Genomic DNA, 18,317 nt, shown 5'->3' with positions numbered 1-18,317 from the left:
GGACCATGTGGGCACATGGCTCTGAGCTCAGTCCTGTTCCTGTATTCCCTATGAATGACCCTCATTGCCTCAGCCTCAGGGAATAAACTCCATCTCCTTTGGCTCAGCAGATGAGTTTCATGGGGTTTTGGGGGATCTCTTGCCTGGGCAGAGTGTGACAGGTTAATTCCTGGGGACATATCCTGTATGGGAGGGCAGCAATTTCCCAAATCTCTGTGGGGCTGGGGCCTCTAGATGGCAGGAGAAAGGTAAGGATCTCAAGGAGCATCCTTCCCCGTCTGTCTGACAGAGCCAGCCCTGTATTCCCTGCTCATGGGAAGAGACCAAACTGACCCCAGGTAGGGCTGCCAAGCTGGGGGAGGGACAGCAACATTCCCTTGCCCTTTAAGTGGGAATTTGTCACATTTTTCCATTCCATAATTAAATCATTCTGGATAAAGTGCAGAGACAATGGTGAATTCCACTGAATTCTGGTGCCTGTGACCAAAAAAGAGCTTGAAATAAGGAAATTCACATCACCAGGTGCTTGGACCATTTTATTGTGCAGAAATCAGGGGGTTATGCTGCTGTTCTGCAAAATGGGGCCATCCTCTGGTTCTCCAGCAACAATGTCCAAGGAAGCCCTTCAGCATCTCCATCCTGAACCTGGCCATTCTCAGGAGGAGCTGAACAGCAACTCTGCACAGCAACTTGAGCCAAAATCCAGGTTGTACTGGTCTTTTTCACATTGTTACCACCCCATAATTAGATCTGGATTTATTAATTTTGTTTGTTTCCAACATGGTAACTCTGACCCCAAAATGTGTTGAATAAACAACATCCATTCACTGCAGAGCTCATCCCTAGTGAGCAGTGTCCAAAAATTGCTCGTTTCCTTAGTTTTTCCCACTCTAAAGCCTCTGTCTTGTCTGAGGAGGGCAGGTACCTGTCTCACACCAGAGCTCTTCCTAAGGCACATTCCTGCAGTGGTTGGGATGATGTAGACAGTGCCAAGAGCTCCTCATTCCTCCTGGGAGAGACCTGGGCAGCAGACACATCTCTTGCTCAGGGGAAGTTGTCCCTCCTTTTCCCACTGCCTTAAATCCAGGGAAAGACAACGTGCCACTGCTTCTGGAAAGGGAAGTGAGAGTGAAAGCCTTGGGTGGTGAGTCATGCTTTGGAGAGTGTCAAGGTTTAGCCCTGACTAAACGCCAGGCACCTCGACTCTCTCTTGCTACAAAAAGAAAACTATAAAAAATACACACCAGTCTCATGAGTCAAATGAGATAGGACACTGGTTGGCAGGAGGATTCACAGAAAAAGGACAAGCAGGCTCCAAGCTTAAAGTTGCAAAGAGTGATTTAATTACCTAAGAGAGTTGGAGGATAAATGCAAGGCAAAAATAAACTTTTCATACAGTTTTTGTTCACTCCCCCCCCCCCAAAGAATCTATAGTATTCACCCCCTTTCCTCTTTTATAACCACCAAACCTGGGTAGGGGGGCAGGGTGTGGGGGGGTATTTTTTTCAGTCCACAGAGCAGGTCCATACATCTATTCATCACCACAGTTTTTCTACTACGAAAACTCTTTATCTATACTTATTTCTCCTTCTCATCAGGCAGTTTTTCTGCTCTCACCCCCACCCTCTTAAGAAGCAGTCTCTCTGCTCACCCCCCTTTCCCTCTTTCCAAACCCACAACACAGACAGGGGGCAGGTTGAGAGGGGTTTGTTCTCTGGTCAGTCCAATCAGGGAGAGGGGTTCTCTACTTAGCCAGGGGTCCCTCCCATGAGAGACAATCCTCTGGGAACTTCTTTGGCGTGGGTCCAATCTCATGAGCAACATCCTGCCCGAATTCTGCTGCAACATGAGTCTTTTTGTCCATAAGGTGCTGTGCAGACTCTGCTGAGCTGAGGCCAGGCTGCTTCCATGCCAGGAGCAAGGAAAAGGCCTTTCTCTCCCTTGAAAAGGCCTCTGTAGCTTTAACTCTTTCGAGCCTCCAAACTGGATCACAGCCCTCTCCAGGCATCCACCTGCTCCTCTGGCATGGGCTGTGGGTGGATTTCTGCACTCCTGTGGACTCCATGGGCTGCAGGGGAACCTCCTGCTCCCCCCATGGCCTTCAGCACAGCTAGCAGAGAGTTTTCAGCTCCAGCACTGGAGCACCTCCTCCTCCACCTTCTCACTGACCTTCACGTCTCCATGCTGTTCTCCCTCACATATTTTCACCTCCACCTCCTCCTCCTCCAACTACAAAGAACTGAAAAAAGCGTGTGCCTGCCTTGTTTTGATTTCTTCTTAAATATGTTTTAACAGAGGCATAACCAGCACCTCCAATTGGCCCAAACTTGGCCAGCAGCATGTCCATCACCTTCAGAGCCATCAGAGATTGGCTCTGCGGGACTTGATGTAAAAACTTCCAGAACTTGCACTCAGGACACACAGGAGCCATCTCTGCGTCACTCCCCACCCCTCATACACCTCCCCAGGCCTACTACAACAGCTTCTGAGGGGTCCAAATTTCTCCTAGATGTTAAAAATACTTTACTGATGTTTTGGGCCAATCAAAACCACCACATTGACACACGTGAGGTTAAACATCTAAGAAGCATCGATTAACAGAGTTGTTAGTGATTAATAGAACAGAGCAACTTCCACAGCTGAGAGGGATTTTCTCTCCCTGTCTTCCATTTTCATGTCCGTTGGAAAGTAGAAACTTTCTGAGGTACAACCTCTTGTCCAGGAAAGGACTCCCATCAGCCAGGGAGTTTCTCCCAAGGCAAGTGCAGAAGGATCATGATCCTTCCATGTATTTTTCTAGCTCCAAGCACCTTCCTTGTCTCCAGTGTCACCCAGGCCACTCCCTACCTGAGCTTCTTGTTTTCCATGGAAATATAGAATGGTTTGGGTTGGAAGGGACTTTAAACACCATCCTCTTCTGACCCCCTGCCACAGGTAGGGACTAGAGTACATTGCTATTCCACTAAAGTATGTTGCTCCGAGCTCCATCCAACATGTCCTGGAAAACTTCCAGGGATCCAGGGGCAGCCACAGCTTCCCTCAGACACACCTCAAGTGGAGCCAAACCTTGAGTCACAGTTGTAACGTGAGTGGAGCTAAAACCATCCAGACAGCCCAGAGAAAATGGGAGGATCCAGCAGAGGCAGTTCCAGCTCCAACCCCTTGTCCTGACAAGACAGCCCACAGCCCCAAACTCAGTGTGCATTTTGGGGAAAGCCTTCCAGAGGCAATCCCAAACACCTGCCCACTCGTCTGGGCAACAGGGCTCAGTGTGAATTTTCGACACCTCAGTCTTCCCGTGTGTCAGGACCTGCTGGAGATGGACAGGAATCACTCAGGAATTGTTCTGCACTGCTGTGCCAAGATTTCTTATCCATGCTGTTTTTAAGCAAACACACCAAGAAAATCCATTTGCAGAAGGTCTGAGACTTGGTGACTCAATTTTAATATTCCACAGGGTAGGGAAGCTCATTTCTGAAGCAGAGAAAGCTCAGACCTGTTGAACAGGAAAGATTCAAAGCAAGAACTTGAAAACAAAAGCTTTCAAAGGTGTCCCTGCCCATGGAGAAAAGGTCAGAATGTGATGATCTGTAAGGTTCCTTCTGACCCAAACCTTCCCATGATGAATCCTCACATCATGCTGAATCCACCCCAGGCAGGAGTTCCCCTGCTGCACACAGCACCAGCCTGACAGAGCTCCAGGAGCATTTGGACAGCACTCTCAGGCACAGGGGGGGAATGTTGGTATAGCCTGTACAGGGCCAGGAGCTGAACTCTGTGATCCTCATGAGTCCATTCAAATTCAGGATGTTTTTTGATTCTATTTCACGGTGATTCTATTTCATGAGAATTCAACTTTATGATGATTCCACTGTGTTGTCCCTATTTCAGGGCTCTGGCACATCCTCAAAAGCCCTCTGGAAGGCAACTCTAACAGAGAGGGTGAATTCCTTTGCACAGCTCCCAGCCAGGAAGTAAATCAGAGGGTGGGCACTGCTGTTGGCACAGGCGAGCAGGACAGAGGTGCTGAGGGCAAAGACAGAGGGGTCAAAGGCTCTCAGCAAGAGCCAGAACCCAAAATGAGCGGTGAAGAAGGGAAAGAAGGTGACAGGCAGCAGGACCAGGGCACAGAGCTTCCGTGGGGGCTGTTTCCATGAGCAGCACAGGAGCCTGGCCAGCAGGGCTAGAGCAGAGCAGATCAGGGTGAGCCCAGAGAAGAGGTAGCTCAGCACCAAGGCCACCAGCACTGAAGGGCAGAAACAGGGGGTGACGGTGAGCAGGAAGGAGAGGAGCCAGAGCAGGACACACAGGAGCACCGGGAAGCGCTGGGAGCGGTGGCAGGGCCAGCAGGACACAGGGAGGACAAAGAGAGCTGTCCCAGCACTGAGGGCTGTCAGAGAGTAGAGCCGGGCAGTGAAAGAGAAGAGGATGGTGACGTTCAGCCCGGCTGTCACACCCCGTGAGCCCAGCTGGTGGCAGAAGCTCTCTGGGCCATAAAATATCCCCAGGGCGATGGTGATGAAGAGCAGGAAGCTGAAGTCAGAGATGGCCAGGCTGAGGATGCAGATGGTGATGGGGTTCCTGCGGGTGTGGAAGCCGAGGAGCCAGAGGACAGCCCCGTTCCCCACCATTCCACACAGGCACAGGAGCAGCGTGACAGGGACTCTGCTCGAGTGGCTGTTGTCACACTGGGTCCAGTTGGAGTGCTTGTCCTCATTCCAGCTCCCGTTGGAGACTTTCCCACCGGGCTGGCTCCAGCAGGCAGGGCTGGCTGTCTCTGTGGCAGGGGACAATGTGCTCATTGTGACACCTCTGCTGCTTCTCCTTCCCCTCACACAGCTGGACGGGTGACAAACACAGACACCTTACCAACACTGCTGTCCCCCACACGTGGCTTTTCCCATCTTTTCCCACCCCCAGCTTCCATGTGGAGCAGCACAGGGAGAGGCAAGGGACAGGACAGATTGCTAGTAGGATGTGGGAGATGGGTATGACTGCCTGGCACAAAAGCCAGGGAGATACCTCCTTCCTGGCTTTGGATAGCACAGAACTGGAGGAGGAAAAGAGTTGGTGAAGGAAAAGATTGCCTGTGGAGATATCAGGGTGAGGGTCTTTGGGCTGAATCTGACCTGTATTGTCATGTGTCATTTGATATCACTTAGCTCCTGGATTCCTTCAGCAGGACACTCGTTTCAGTATTCCCCCTCTCCCTTTCCCCACAATATTTAGAGCCTTAATACCCTACAGACTGAAATTCCCCTGCCAAAATCAGTCAGCAGGTCCCACCTCAATGAGGGGGACACTGATTACATTGAAAGAGAAGAGTCTCACCTTTCCTTTCTCAGCCTGGAGAATTTCACTGGAGCAGACACACTGTGGGTTCACATTGCCTCACACACACCAGCTGCTGTCCCTGGGTCAGGATATTCAAGAGCTTCCCTGGAATGCTCACTTGGGAAAGGGGAGAGAAGCCTGCTGGGTGAGCCTGGACAGTGTCCAGTGAGGGGTCTGTCCCAGGCCCCCTTTTGTCCCTGCTGGATCATGTTCTCCAGGGCTCTCACAAACAGGGAACTATTTCAGAGCCTTTGCTGGGATCAGAGCTCTGCTTCTAATCTGCTCTTGACTTTGTCCAGGAAATGAGTAACAGGAGAGAGCCTCAGCAATGAGACCTGTGGGAAAGCAGTTTGTCTCTGTGTCAGGTTCCTCTTTGTTTTAAAGCAACCCCAATCCTGAAATCTTGTCTTTTGAACTGCCTGAACTTGCCCCTCTCATTCCTGGGGTGAGTCCCTATGACCCTGCACTACAAAATTTGTTTCCTGGTTCAAATATTGCCTTGCTACTTGTATACCACAACTTCAAAGGTATTTGACTTTCACCATGCAGTTTCCAAGAGGATTCATGTAATAATGGAATGCTGTGTGTGAGCTGGAGCACAGGCATACAGCAGAGGGATGGTTTAATATTGCAGAAATGTAATTTTTTGTGATAAGAGGTGAATCAATGCTGCTCACTTTGCTTTAACCATTAGAAAGTTAGAGGTTTCATTCGACTCATCTTCTACACTCCCTTGGGAGTCAGACAGCAGCCTACAATGAATTCCACAGAATTCCTAGAAAGCTGAAATGAGATGATTCCCACCCAGACTGACATGTGTCTGGGAGCTGGGATGCTCCTGCTGGAATCTGGTGTGTGTGGAGACCCTGGGAGCAGAACTGCCTCCTCTCTCCCTCACTGACACTGTGTTTGTGTCCCCAGCTATGGAATCTCACATCCATTCATTGGGCCAATCCTTTCCAGTGCAAACAGTTCCTGATCCATGAGCTAAAGGGGCTCCAGGAGAGCTGGAGAGGGACTTTGGACAAGGGCTTGGAGTGACAGGACAAGGGGGAATGGCTTTCTCACTGACAGAGGGTGGGTTCAGATGTGATATGTGGGAGAAATCCTTCCCTGTGAGGGTGCTGAGGCACAGGTTGTCCAGAGAAGCTGTGGCTGCCCCAGGATCCCTGGAAGTGTTCCAGGCCAGATTGGATGGGGTTTGGAGCCACATGGCCTTGTGGAAGGTGTTGCTGCTGGTGAAGGGGTGGGATCAGTAAAAACAACCACAAGTGCTCACAGGATGGAGGAGGAGGAGGATGAGCTCTGGTGAAGGGCTGATAGGGGGATAACAGCACTCCAAAATCTGATCTCTAATTACTTTTATTGCATCATTAAGGGGATTGGCAGTAATTAATGTCGGGTCTAACTGCTGATAACCTGGCTGCAAGCAACTCTTTGCTGTCCTTTAGCAGAGGGATGATTTAACATTGCAGAATGAGAAAAATGGAAATTCTTGTCTCAGCTGTGCTCCTTTGGGTCCAGGGGAAGTCTGGCAATGATCCTGGAGCTCTTCCCAAAATGGGAGTTGTTCCTCACAAGCACCCAGCTGCCTCCCCAGCACTGCCAGCATTCCAGTGCCACCAGCACCACCAGCATCCCTCTGCTGCTGGAGGGACCATGATCCCTCAGGGAACAGAAATGAGCAATGGAATGGTAGAAGCCTGTCAGGAATGGGACAGCAGTTGGAGAATGGGACATTCTGCAGGGAAGGAGTGTTTCTGATCGAGAGGAAATGAAGAGCCATTCACACAGCTCTGGTGGAGCTTTTAACAAAAGCCACTTCCTTTGCAGTTTAAAAAAAAAAAAGAAACCGAAAGTGAAAGTGAATCGCAGATGTCGCCAAAGCTGCAATTCCTGATTGCCCTGTGACTCCACCGAGTCTTGGGAAGCAAAACTGCGAGACGGCACAGAGAGGAGTCAGCGGGACAGGAGAGGGGACCTCCTGGGGATCTGGGCACTCTGTCCTTCATTTTACTGCTCTGGGAGGATCCACTTTAGGATATTGATCCCAAAGCAGCAAGAGATTTCAGGAAGCAGTGCTGAACTGGACAGACACCCTTTGCCTGCTGCTGCCCCACACTGAACAGGTCAGTGCAATGTTTTCCTTCCTCCCTACCCCACCTGCCTCTCCTCCAGCAGTTGCTCTGCTTCTGCCACCCTCTCCATGGGACTGCAGTGTCGTCCCCAGCTCCTCCCTCGTCTGCCCTGAGCTTTCCTTCTGTATCTTGATATTGAAATCAGATGGAAAAAAACTTTTTGACACAATGGAACACATTAGAAAGCAGGAATTCTTTATCTGTGCAGGTCATATGGAAGGATCTCTCCTTTTTCTGTGTGTGGAGAGACTTTACAACAGGGGTTTTATCCATTATAATCTTTCAAAGTCATAAAAAAAGTGTTTCCTAATACATAAACATCACTGAATGTATTCACTGTATTCACTGTACAGTATTGCAGTATTCACTGAATGCTGCAATATTAGAGGTGACCCTCCTTGAACTCCTGTTCCTTCTTGTTACAGAACTTGTCCCAAAAGCACTGGAGGCCTCCTTATCTCTTTCTCCACTGGTTCCGGACACGTTTATAGTTCTCTGTCCATGCTCCTTTACATCCTTTTATCTTTTTGTCCAGCTGGTCTTTCAGCAGCTTGAGGGAACCTGAAAATTTTTATTCTCTGTGTTCTTTAAAATTCTTCTGCCAAACTGCCCAAACCTCCCACCTCCCTCTCCCACCCCACTATTTCCACTGTCCTCCTCCCCTGCACAACTCACTTCTCTCCACTGAATCCTTCCTGCTGCAGGGAGCTGCTGAGGAGCTGCATGGTCAATCCCAGGATTCTCCAAGCACTGACTCCCCATCCACTCTGACCACAGCCAGGGGCCTCATTCCACTGCCTGCCCAGCGTCCATCCATGGAGGTGAGCACTGTCACCCCCCCTCCTGCCTCACCCACTGAAGGAGATGATCCATGTGAGATAGATGTCAGCAGCATGGCCATACACAGTGTCACACTGCTCATCTGCCTCTGTGGGCTGGCTGGGAATGGGGCTGTCCTCGGGCTCCTCAGCCTGAAAATCCGTAACTCCAAAATCTTTGATCTGGCTGTCATCGACTTCTTCTTCCTCCTCTTCACAGTCCCCTCTGCCCTGCTCTTCCTGGTGGAGGATGTGTCCTGCTCCACTATCATGTCCCAGGTGTACCTGAGCTTCCTTTTCCAGGTGTCTGTGTTCTCCTACTACTGGGGGCTGTGGAAGCTGACAGACACCACCATTGTGATCGGCCTGTACAAGCTGTGCCGGCCCTGCTGCCGCTGCCGCCTTCCCCTGCGCCTGGTGTGGGTGATGAGCAGTGTCGAATTCTGGGCTTTCTTCGCTCTCATCACGGTGACTTCCCTGTGTCCATCACACAAGCAGGAGCAATGTCTGGTGGCTCTCGTCTCCATGTCCACCATCACCCTGCTCCTCTTCGCTGTACCCGATGTCATTTCCAGATCAATCAACTTCATTAAGGCCAAATGTGGCTCCCAGCAGCAGCAACTCAACAAGCGTGACATTGTTATCTTCCTCGTTGTGCTCTTCACACTCCTCCTCACCCTCTGGAACTTCCTGCAGCAGCTCGGCTACATTGTTGTGTCCTCCCAGGTTTTTTTCCTGCTCACCTGCATCAACAGCACCTACAAACCCTTCATCTACTTCCTGGTGGGGAGGTGTTGGAGGAACTTCTCTTTGGGGTCCCTGAGGAAATCTCTCCAGAGGGTTTTTGATGAGCAGGAAGAAAACTCTGCCCAGTAAAAAGACACCACTGAAGACACAGCAGTCTGAGCCTGTTGATCCCTTTGACTGCACTGCTGAGGGACCCTGGGAGAGAGGCTGAGGGTTTCCTTGAGTCACCTGATTAATAAATATCCACAGGATCACCCTCCCACACTGTATTCCTGCAGGAGAAGCAAGCAGGGGCATGTGGGAGGGATGCTCTGCAAGGAGTACATTGGAGCATTGCTTTTGTCCTCCCTCCCAGGTGCTAGAACACTATTGCACCAAAGGGATATTTCCCAACACAGCTGTGATCCCAAAACCCCCCTGGCACCTGGTTCCTGCATCCCACTGCAGTCTGATATCAATAAACATCATCCTGAACCCTGAGCTGCCTTCACCCCGTCTGCCAGCACTTGCTGCCTTCCTCTGGCTCCTGCTGCCAGCCGGGAATGGGGGTGGAGGGAGGGAGGGAGGGGACACAGGCATGGCTTGTGCTCCCTGCAGCAAACATGATCCCGAGTGCCCAGAGCTGGGATGGCAGCGGCACAGCCGGCATGGGCAGGATGGCCCAGGGGCTCAGCATTCCCTTCCCAGCTGCTCTCTGAGTGGCACAGCAAAGATCTCCCTGGTCCCGGCTGGAGCAGGGCAGCAGTGGGGCTGTCAGGGGGGAAGGTGGCCCCGGGGGAGTCTGGGTGTGTCAGAGGGGTCAGGAGAGGTCAGGAAGGGTGTGGATGCTGCCGATCCCAAATGTCCTCACTGGAGAGCAGCAGAGCTACAGGTTGTGCTCAGAGCCAGGGAGAGGCCAGGAAAGCTGCTGGATGGGATGGGATGGGGTGGGATGGGCAGTGGGGTGGAAATAGGGAGGGGAAGAGATACCAAAAGGGGCTGGAATAAACTTTCTAATACAATGGGAAGCATTAGGAAGCAGGAATTCTTTACCTGCACAGGACACACAGAAGGATCTCTCATGGTTGTGTGTCTGAGGTGAGACTTTACAGCAGGGGCTTTATCCATTATAACCATACATAGTCATTAAAACTTGTTTCTTATCTAATACCTAAACATCACTTTCCTCTGACTAATTTCTGTGCATCCACATCCTCCTGAGTGTCTGCCGTGGTTTCAGCCTCAGCCAACACCAGGCACCTATGGCAGCTGCTTGCTTGTTCTCTCCCCTGCCACATCCGGGAAGAGGGGAGGAAAAAAAAAATTAGTTAAGCATTCATGAGTCGAGATAAGGACAGTTAGAAAACACTTCAAGGGAAAAACAGGCTCCACTTAAAGTTGCAAAGTGAATTTATTACTAACAGAGTCAAAGGAGGATAATGAGAAGTAAAAGAAACCCTTAAAGACACTGTTTTTCCTCTCACCCCCTCCCTCCTTCCCATCAACAGTGCAGGGAGGGCAGGGTGTGGGGCTTTGGGTCAGCTCATCCCCAGGATCTTCCACTGCTCAGGGAGAGAAGTCCTTTCCTGCATTGCCATGGTTTCCTTTCCACAGGAGACAGTTCTCTGGGAACTCCTCCAGTGCAGCTCCAAACTCAGGAGCAGCAGCAGCACAGACAATCCTGCTGCAATGTGAGCTCCTCCCACGGGCAGTCAGTCCTTCCAAACTGCTGTGCTTGGCTCCCTCATCCACGGGCTGCACTCCTCCAAGGACAGGCTGCTCCAGCCTGGAATCAAGGGCTCTCTCTCTCCACTGGGTCTCCCAGTGGATCACAGCCTCCTCCAGGCACCCACCTACTCTGGCATGGGGCACTTCCTCCATGGGCTGTGGGTGGATTTCTGCATCCCTGTTGGACCCCATGGGCTGCAGGGGCACAGCTGCTTCACCATGGTCTTCACCAAAGCCTACAGAGGAAACTTGGCTCTGGTGCCTGGAGCACCTCCTCCCTCACCTTCTGCACTGCCCTTGGTGTCTCCATGTTGTTTCCCTCACATGTTGTCTCCTCCTCTTCCTCCTTCCCTGGCTAGAAACAACTGCATGCACATTTGCTTTGATTTCTCCTCCAATATGTTATCACAGAGGATACCCACCATCTCCAACTGGCACAGGCTTGGCCAGCAGCATATATGTCATCTTCAGAGCCATTAGAGATTGGCTCTGCTAGACATGGTGAAAGCTTCCAGAAGCTTCTCACAGGAGCCATCTTTGTGGCACCCCTACTAACAAAAACTGGGCCAAGCAAAACCAACACAGAGGGTCATTGCATGGGGAGTACAGCCAGAGAACAGGGCTGAGCCAGGCTGCTCTGGCTCAGAGCCATGTGGCCTCATGTCCCCATACTTCTGGCTGTCTCTGACACATCTCCAGGTGCCACATGTCCAGCAGTGCCTCACAGAGCTGTCACCTCCACCACAGCAGTGTCCCCAGGGCTGTGGCTCCCCTCCTCACTCCTGCTTTTCCCCTCAAACACTCTCCACAGATCAACTTTGATGGAGCACAGAAAGTGCTGCTGGCAGCTCCCCACCAGCACATAAATCACAGGGTTGAGGCTGCTGTTCAGCAAGGCCAGCAGCAAGGAGGTGTTTTCTGGGAATAACTTAACAGAATCAGAAAGGCTGAGGACAACCTCCAAGCAGAAAGGGATGCTGAAGGCAAAGAAGAGCAGGACGTTGAGCAGGATGGTGACACAGGGCTTCCCTGGCTGCCACCTCTGGGAGCCACAGCAGAGCCTGAGGAACAGGAACAGGTTGGAAACCAACATCACTACGGACAGAATCAGGGAAATCACAGGGGCTACACCTGCAAGGATGGTTTCAGAGTCTCCAGTAAAGGTGAGGTAGAGGGAGGACACCAAAACCCCAGTGAGAACCCAGAGGGACCCACTGATGACACCTGAGAGGTGCCGGGGGCAGTGGCTTTGGTACCAGATGGGGCAGAGGATGGAGACACAGCGCTCCATGCTGAGGGCTGTCAGCAGCCCCAGGCTGCTCAGGTTAAACAGGTGGCACAGGAGTTCCACTGCAAATGCAGAATCTGTGTAGAGAGGAGCAAGATAAATCAAAGATGTGCAAAATGCTGCTAAGGTCAGAAAAGCCAAGATAAGCAGGGAGAACAGGAGGAGCAGGCAGAAGTCAGCTACAGCCAGATTTAGGGTGTAGACAGTGAAAGGGTTCTGCTTCATGTGGAAGCCCAGGAACCACACAACCATCCCATTCCCCACCAGCCCACAGAGGGAAATCCCCAGACAGACCCCTGCAAAAGCAACCAGTGTGTAGGGAAAGCTCGAGCATTGATCTGGGAGATATTCCTCCAAGTCCACAGATCCATTCAGAGTGAGGTTTGTTGTGCTGGTCTCCTCCATGGTGAATGATCCTGTTCCCAGTGGTTGTCTTCTCCTTTTCCACCACTTCTAGGGAGAGATGAGGAACCAGAGGGAAATAAGGGCCATCAGCATTCCCAGCACTTCCCATCTGCTCACACAGCCCCAGGAAGAACCTCCACCCCTGCAGTGCCCAGGCCCAGGGCAGGAAAAATCTGTCACTACTCCATCCCCGGACTCCTCCCTCCAGTAGGAACAGCTCTGTCATAGGAACCCCACGGGAAAAGGATCTGGGGATGGCTGCTGGGACCACTGGCTATGCTTCAGCCTCATCCCTCGTGCCTGGTGTGCAGCCCTTAGCCCAGAGATCACATCCCATGGTCAGAGCCTCCCCTCACAATCTCACCACATCAGTGACAGCTTCCCCTCACATGTCCCAGGGACAGAGATCTTGTCAGGAGGAGGTGGCCATGTCACCCCCTTCCTCTCCTCCCCCCAGTTCTTCATGAGGAGCTGCTAATTTGTTATGATCCTATTAATTCAGACACTCACGTTCTATAATTTTCAACACCATTTACTGGTCTAAAACAATGAAGGAGAAGAGTACAGCACAGATAATATTATGTCCCTTCAGATGCTGTTAACCTTGAGGCAAAATGCTCCTCTGGTGAGGGAAGATCCTGTCCATGGAAAGCCTGCTCCACTATGGTCCTTTCAGCTTTTACAGGGTTTTCTGAACCCCTCAGAAATTCCAGACCTCATTGTGAACCCAATCCCTGCCCCTTGGGTGCCAACAGAGCCCCTGAGCAGCAGCCATGAGGACAAGCACTGGCCTTGTGTCCACTTGCTGTGGGAAATCACCAGTGCCCAGACACAGGAGTGCACGAGGGCTTTGCCCACAGCCTCTCATCACATCCCATCTAACCACAATCAGCAGCCCAATTACCCCTGCTGAGCATGTGTCTCCTCTGAGATTAGGTTTGTGGGGTACATGGTGCTGCCAGTGTGCACTTATCTCCAAGTGGTTCCTGCCACACAATCTCAGCCTTTCACAGCACAGGGACTGGCATTTTGTTGCTTGTTTTCTGCCCTTCTTTCATGCATTTTCCATCTCCTCTGAAGCTGTATCCTGTGCTTGTCATCCCCCAGACTGATGTGCTCCAAAGATACCCTTGTTGATGCACAAGGTCCATGGTCTCTCCAGGGTGTCCACCCGGGAGCTGCAGGATTTGGAGCTAGAGGAAGACTTGAAACAAGGAGAGAACACAAGTTCAAGGTCCATCCCTGAGAGGGAAATGGAGAAAGGTGCAACTCCTGGAAGTGTGTCCCAGAAGGAAGTTGGGAGAAGTCTTTGAGTGCCAGATACATGTCACTAGAGGCACTGAGTAACTTGTGCTGTTGCAGGTCTGCACATCAGGGATTTCTCACTCTTGGAGGTCTCTGGCTCATCTCTCACCTCTCTGCCATCCTGGGAATGTTATATGTCCCCTCCTGTGTTGATGGATACCCACCATCCACCACCACACAGGGAAAGCCAGAAGCCCCTCACATGGTGGGACAACAGCAGAGAATGGCAGGAAGAGAGGAAGGGGGTGACGTGGCCACCTCCTCCTGACAAGACCTCTGTCCCTGGGACATGTGAGGGGAAGCTGTCACTGATGTGGTGAGATTGTGAGGGGAGGCTCTGACCATGGGATGTGATCTCTGGGCTAAGGGCTGCACACCAGGCACGAGGGATGAGGCTGAAGCATAGCCAGTGGTCCCAGCAGCCACCACCAGATCATTTTCCCCTGGAGCTCCTGTGACAGAGCTGTTCCTACTTGGAGGTAAGAGTCCAGGGATGGAGTAGTGGGTGATGCCTCCTTTCTAGGGACAGGACTAGACAGGGTGGGAGTTTGTCCTGGGCACTGCAGGGGTGGGGGTTCTTCCTGGGGCTGGTGTGGGGCTGTGTGAGCAGATGGGAAGTGCTGGGAATGCTGATGGCCCTTATTTCCCTCTGGTTCCCCATCTCTCCCTAGAAGGTGGTGGAAGAAGGAGAAGGCTGCCGCTGGGAACAGGATCATCCACCATGGAGGAGACCAGCACAACAAACTTCAATTTTAATGATGCATTTCATGGATATCTGGACTGGGAGGAATTTATGATGCGTGGATGCTTGGGCATTCCATATACACTGATTGCTTTTGAAGGGGTCTGTCTGGGGATTTCCCTCTGTGGGCTGGTGGGGAATGGGATGGTTGTGTGGTTCCTGGGCTTCCACATGAAGCAGAACCCTTTCACTGTCTACATCCTAAATCTGGCTGTAGCTGACTTCTGCCTGCTCCTCCTGTTCTCCCTGCTTATACTGGAGTTTCTGACCATAGCAATATTTTGCACGTCTTTGGTTCGTTTTTTTGTTCAGTATTGGAAATTTTTGAGTGTCCTTGGGCTCCCATGCTACCTGTTTGACCTGAGCGGCCTGGGGCTGCTGACAGCCCTCAGCATGGAGCGCTGTGTCTCCATCCTCTGCCCCATCTGGTATCGCTGCCACCGCCCCCGGCACCTCTCGGGTATCGTCAGTGGGTCCCTCTGGGTTCTCATTGGGGTTTTGGTTTCCTCCTTCTATGTCACCTACACCTTTATTGCGCACGGTGCGTTCATCCTTGCAGTTGTAGCCCTCACCATTTCCGTGGCTTTTTCCCTCATGATGTTGGTTTCCAACCTGCTCCTGTTCCTCAAGCTCCGCTGTGGCTCCCAGAGGAGACACCCAGGGAGGCTCTTTGTCACCATCCTGCTCAACATCCTGCTCTTCTTCGCCTGTGGCATCCCTTTCTGTGTGGAGGTTCTCCTCCATCTTCCTTATTCTGATGCTTTAGTCCCCGGAAACATCTACTTTCTGCTGGCACTGCTGAACAGCAGCCTCAACCCTGTGATTTATGTGCTGGTGGGGAGCTGGCGGCAGCGTCGCTTCCAGCGCTCCGTCAAAGTCGCTCTGCGGAGGGTGTTTGAGGAGAAAGCTAGGAGTGAGGAGGGCAGCCATGGCCCTGGGGACACTGCTGTGGTGGAGGAGACAGCTCTGTGAGGCACTGCTGGACGTGAGGCACCTGGAGATGTGTCACCTCAAAGACACCCATATGGGTCCATGGGGGCACATGGCTCTGAGCTCAGTCCTGTTCCTGTATTCCCTATGAATGACCCTCATTGCCTCAGCCTCAGGGAATAAACTCCATCTCCTTTGGCTCAGCAGATGAGTTTCATGGGGTTTTGGGGGATCTCTTGCCTGGGCAGAGTGTGACAGGTTAAGCCCTGGGGACACATCCAGCATGGGATGGCAGCGATTTCCCAAATCTCTGTGGGGCTGGGGCCTCTAGATGGCAGGAGAAAGGTAAGGATCTCAAGGACCATCCTTCCCAGTCTGTCTGACAGAGCCAGCCCAGCACTCCTAGCTGATGGGAAGAGAGCAAACTGACCCCAGGTAGGGCTGCCGAGCTGGGGGAGGGACAGCAACATTCCCTTGCCCTTTAAGTGGGAATTTGTCACATTCTTTCATTCCATAATTAAATCATTCCGAGTAAAGTGCAGGGCTGATGGTGAATTCCACAGAATTCTGGTGCCTGTGACCAAAAAAGAGCTTGAAATAAGGAAATTCACATAGCCAGGTGCTTGGACCATTTTATTGTGCAGAAATCAGGGGGTTATGCTGCTGTTCTGCAGAATGAGGCCATCCTCTGGTTCCACAGCACCAATGTCCAAGGAAGCCCTTCAGCACCTCCATCCTGAACCTGGCCATTCTCAGGAGGAGCTGAACAGCAACTCTGCACAACAGCTTGACCCAAAATCCAGGTTGTGCTAATCTTTTTCACATTGTAACCACCGCATAATTAGATCTGGATTTATTCGTTTTGTTTGTTTCCAACATGGTAACTCTGACCCCAAAATGTGTTGAATAAACAACATCCATTTGCTGCAGAGCTCATCCCTGGTGAACAGTGTCCAAAAATTGCTCGTTTCCTTAGTTTTTCCCACTCTAAAGCCTCTGTCTTGTGTGAGGAGGGCAGGTACCTGTCTCACACCAGAGCTCTTCCTAAGGCACATTCCTGCAATGCTTGGGATGATGTAGACAGTGCCAAGAGCTCCTCATTCCTCCTGGGAGAGATCTGGGCAGCAGACACATCTCTTGCTCAGGGGAAGTTGTCCCTCCTTTTCCCACTGCCTTAAATCCAGGGGAAGACAACGTGCCACTGCTTCTGGAAAGGGAAGTGAGAGTGAAAGCCTTGGGTGGTGAGTCATGCTTTGGAGAGTGTCAAGGTTTAACCCTGACTAAATGCCAGGCACCTCGACTCTCTCTTGCTACAAAAAGAAAACTATAAAAAATACACTCCAATCTCATGAGTCAAATGAGATAGGACACTGGTTGGCAGGAGGATGCACAGAAAAAGGGCAAGCAGGCTCCAAGCTTAAAGTTGCAAAGAGTGATTTAATTACCTAATAGATTTGGAGGATAAATGCAAGGCAAAAATAAACTTTTCATGCAGTTTTTGTTCACTCCCCAGCCTCCCTCTAAAGAATCTATAGTATTCACCCCCTTTCCTCTTTTATAACCACCAGACCTGGGTAGGGGGGCAGGGGGTGGGGGGGGTATTTTTTTCAGTCCACAGAGCAGGTCCATACATCTATTCATCACCACAGTTTTTCTACTACGAATACTCTTTATCTATACTTATTTCTCCTTCTCATCAGGCAGTTTTTCTGCTCTCACCCCCACCCTCTTAAGAAGCAGTCTCTCTGCTCACCCCCCTTTCCCTCTTTCCAAGCTCACAACACAGACAGGGGGCAGGTTGAGAGGGGTTTGTTCTCTGGTCAGTCCATCAGGGAGAGGGGTTCTCTACTTAGCCAGGGGTCCCTCCCACAAGAGACAGTCCTCTGGGAACTTCTTTGGCGTGGGTCCAATCTCATGAGCAACATCCTGCCCGAATTCTGCTGCAACATGAGTCTTTTTGTCCATAGAGTGCTGTGCAGACTCTGCCAAGCCAAGGCCAGGCTGCTTCCATGCCAGGAGCAAGGCCTTTCTCTTCCTTGAAAAGGCCTCAGTAGCTTTAACTCTTTCGAGACTCCAAACTGGATCACTGCCCTCTCCAGGCATCCACCTGCTCCTCTGGAGTGGGCTGTGGGTGTATTTCTGCACCCCTGTGGGCTCCATGGGCTGCAGAGGAACCTCCTGCTCCCCTCATGGCCTTCAGCACAGCTAGCAGAGAGTTTTCAGCTCCAGCACTGGAGCAGCTCCTCCCCCACCTTCTTTACTGGCCTTCACCTCTCCATGCTGGTCTCCCTCACATATTTTCACTTCTACCTCCTCCTCCTCCAACTATGAAGAAGTGAAAAAAGGATGTGCCTGCCTTGTTTTGATTTCTTCTTAAATATGTTTTCACAGAGGCGTAACCAGCACCCCAGTTGGCCCAAACTTGGCCAGCAGCATGTCCATCACCTTCAGAGCCATCAGAGATTGGCTCTGCGGGACCTGATGTAAAAACTTCCAGAACTTTCACTCAGGACACACAGGAGCCATCTTTGTGCCACACCCCACCCCTCAGACACCTCTCCAGGCCTACCACAACAGCTTCTGAGGGGTCCAAATTTCTCCTAGATGTTAAAAATACTTTACTGATGTTTTGGGCCAATCAAAACCACCACATTGGCTCACATGAGGTTAAACATCTAAGAAGCATTGATTAACAGAGTTGTTAATGAATAACCGAACAGAGCAACTGCCACATCTGAGAGGGATTTTCTCTCCCTGTCTCCCATTTTCATGTCCATTGGAAAGTAGAAACTTTCTGAGGTACAACCTCTTATCCAGGAAAGGACTCCCATCATGAAGGGAGTTTCTCCCAAGGCAAGTGCAGAAGGATCATGATCCTTCCATGTATTTTTCTAGCTCCAAGC

The 18,317-nt window shown here is 51.3% G+C and overlaps 1 protein-coding gene across 1 annotated transcript; it reads right to left on the bottom strand.

The window, feature by feature from the left end:
• Positions 1–3,887: 3,887 nt before the first annotated feature.
• LOC146436837 (mas-related G-protein coupled receptor member X2-like) lies at positions 3,888–4,995 on the bottom strand. The gene has a single exon (XM_085063929.1). The coding sequence runs from the start codon at positions 4,800–4,802 to the stop codon at positions 3,888–3,890; it is 915 nt and encodes a 304-aa protein (XP_084920055.1). The 5' UTR covers positions 4,803–4,995.
• Between the last annotated feature and the right edge of the window lie 13,322 nt (positions 4,996–18,317).

The sequence above is a fragment of the Lichenostomus cassidix genome, chromosome 5 (assembly GCF_008360975.1).
Source record: "Lichenostomus cassidix isolate B80296 chromosome 5, HeHo_3.0, whole genome shotgun sequence".
NCBI classification, from domain to species: Eukaryota; Metazoa; Chordata; class Aves; order Passeriformes; family Meliphagidae; genus Lichenostomus; species Lichenostomus cassidix.
Note: the sequence above shows the minus strand (reverse complement) of the source record. Positions and strands in the feature narration are given on the sequence as shown.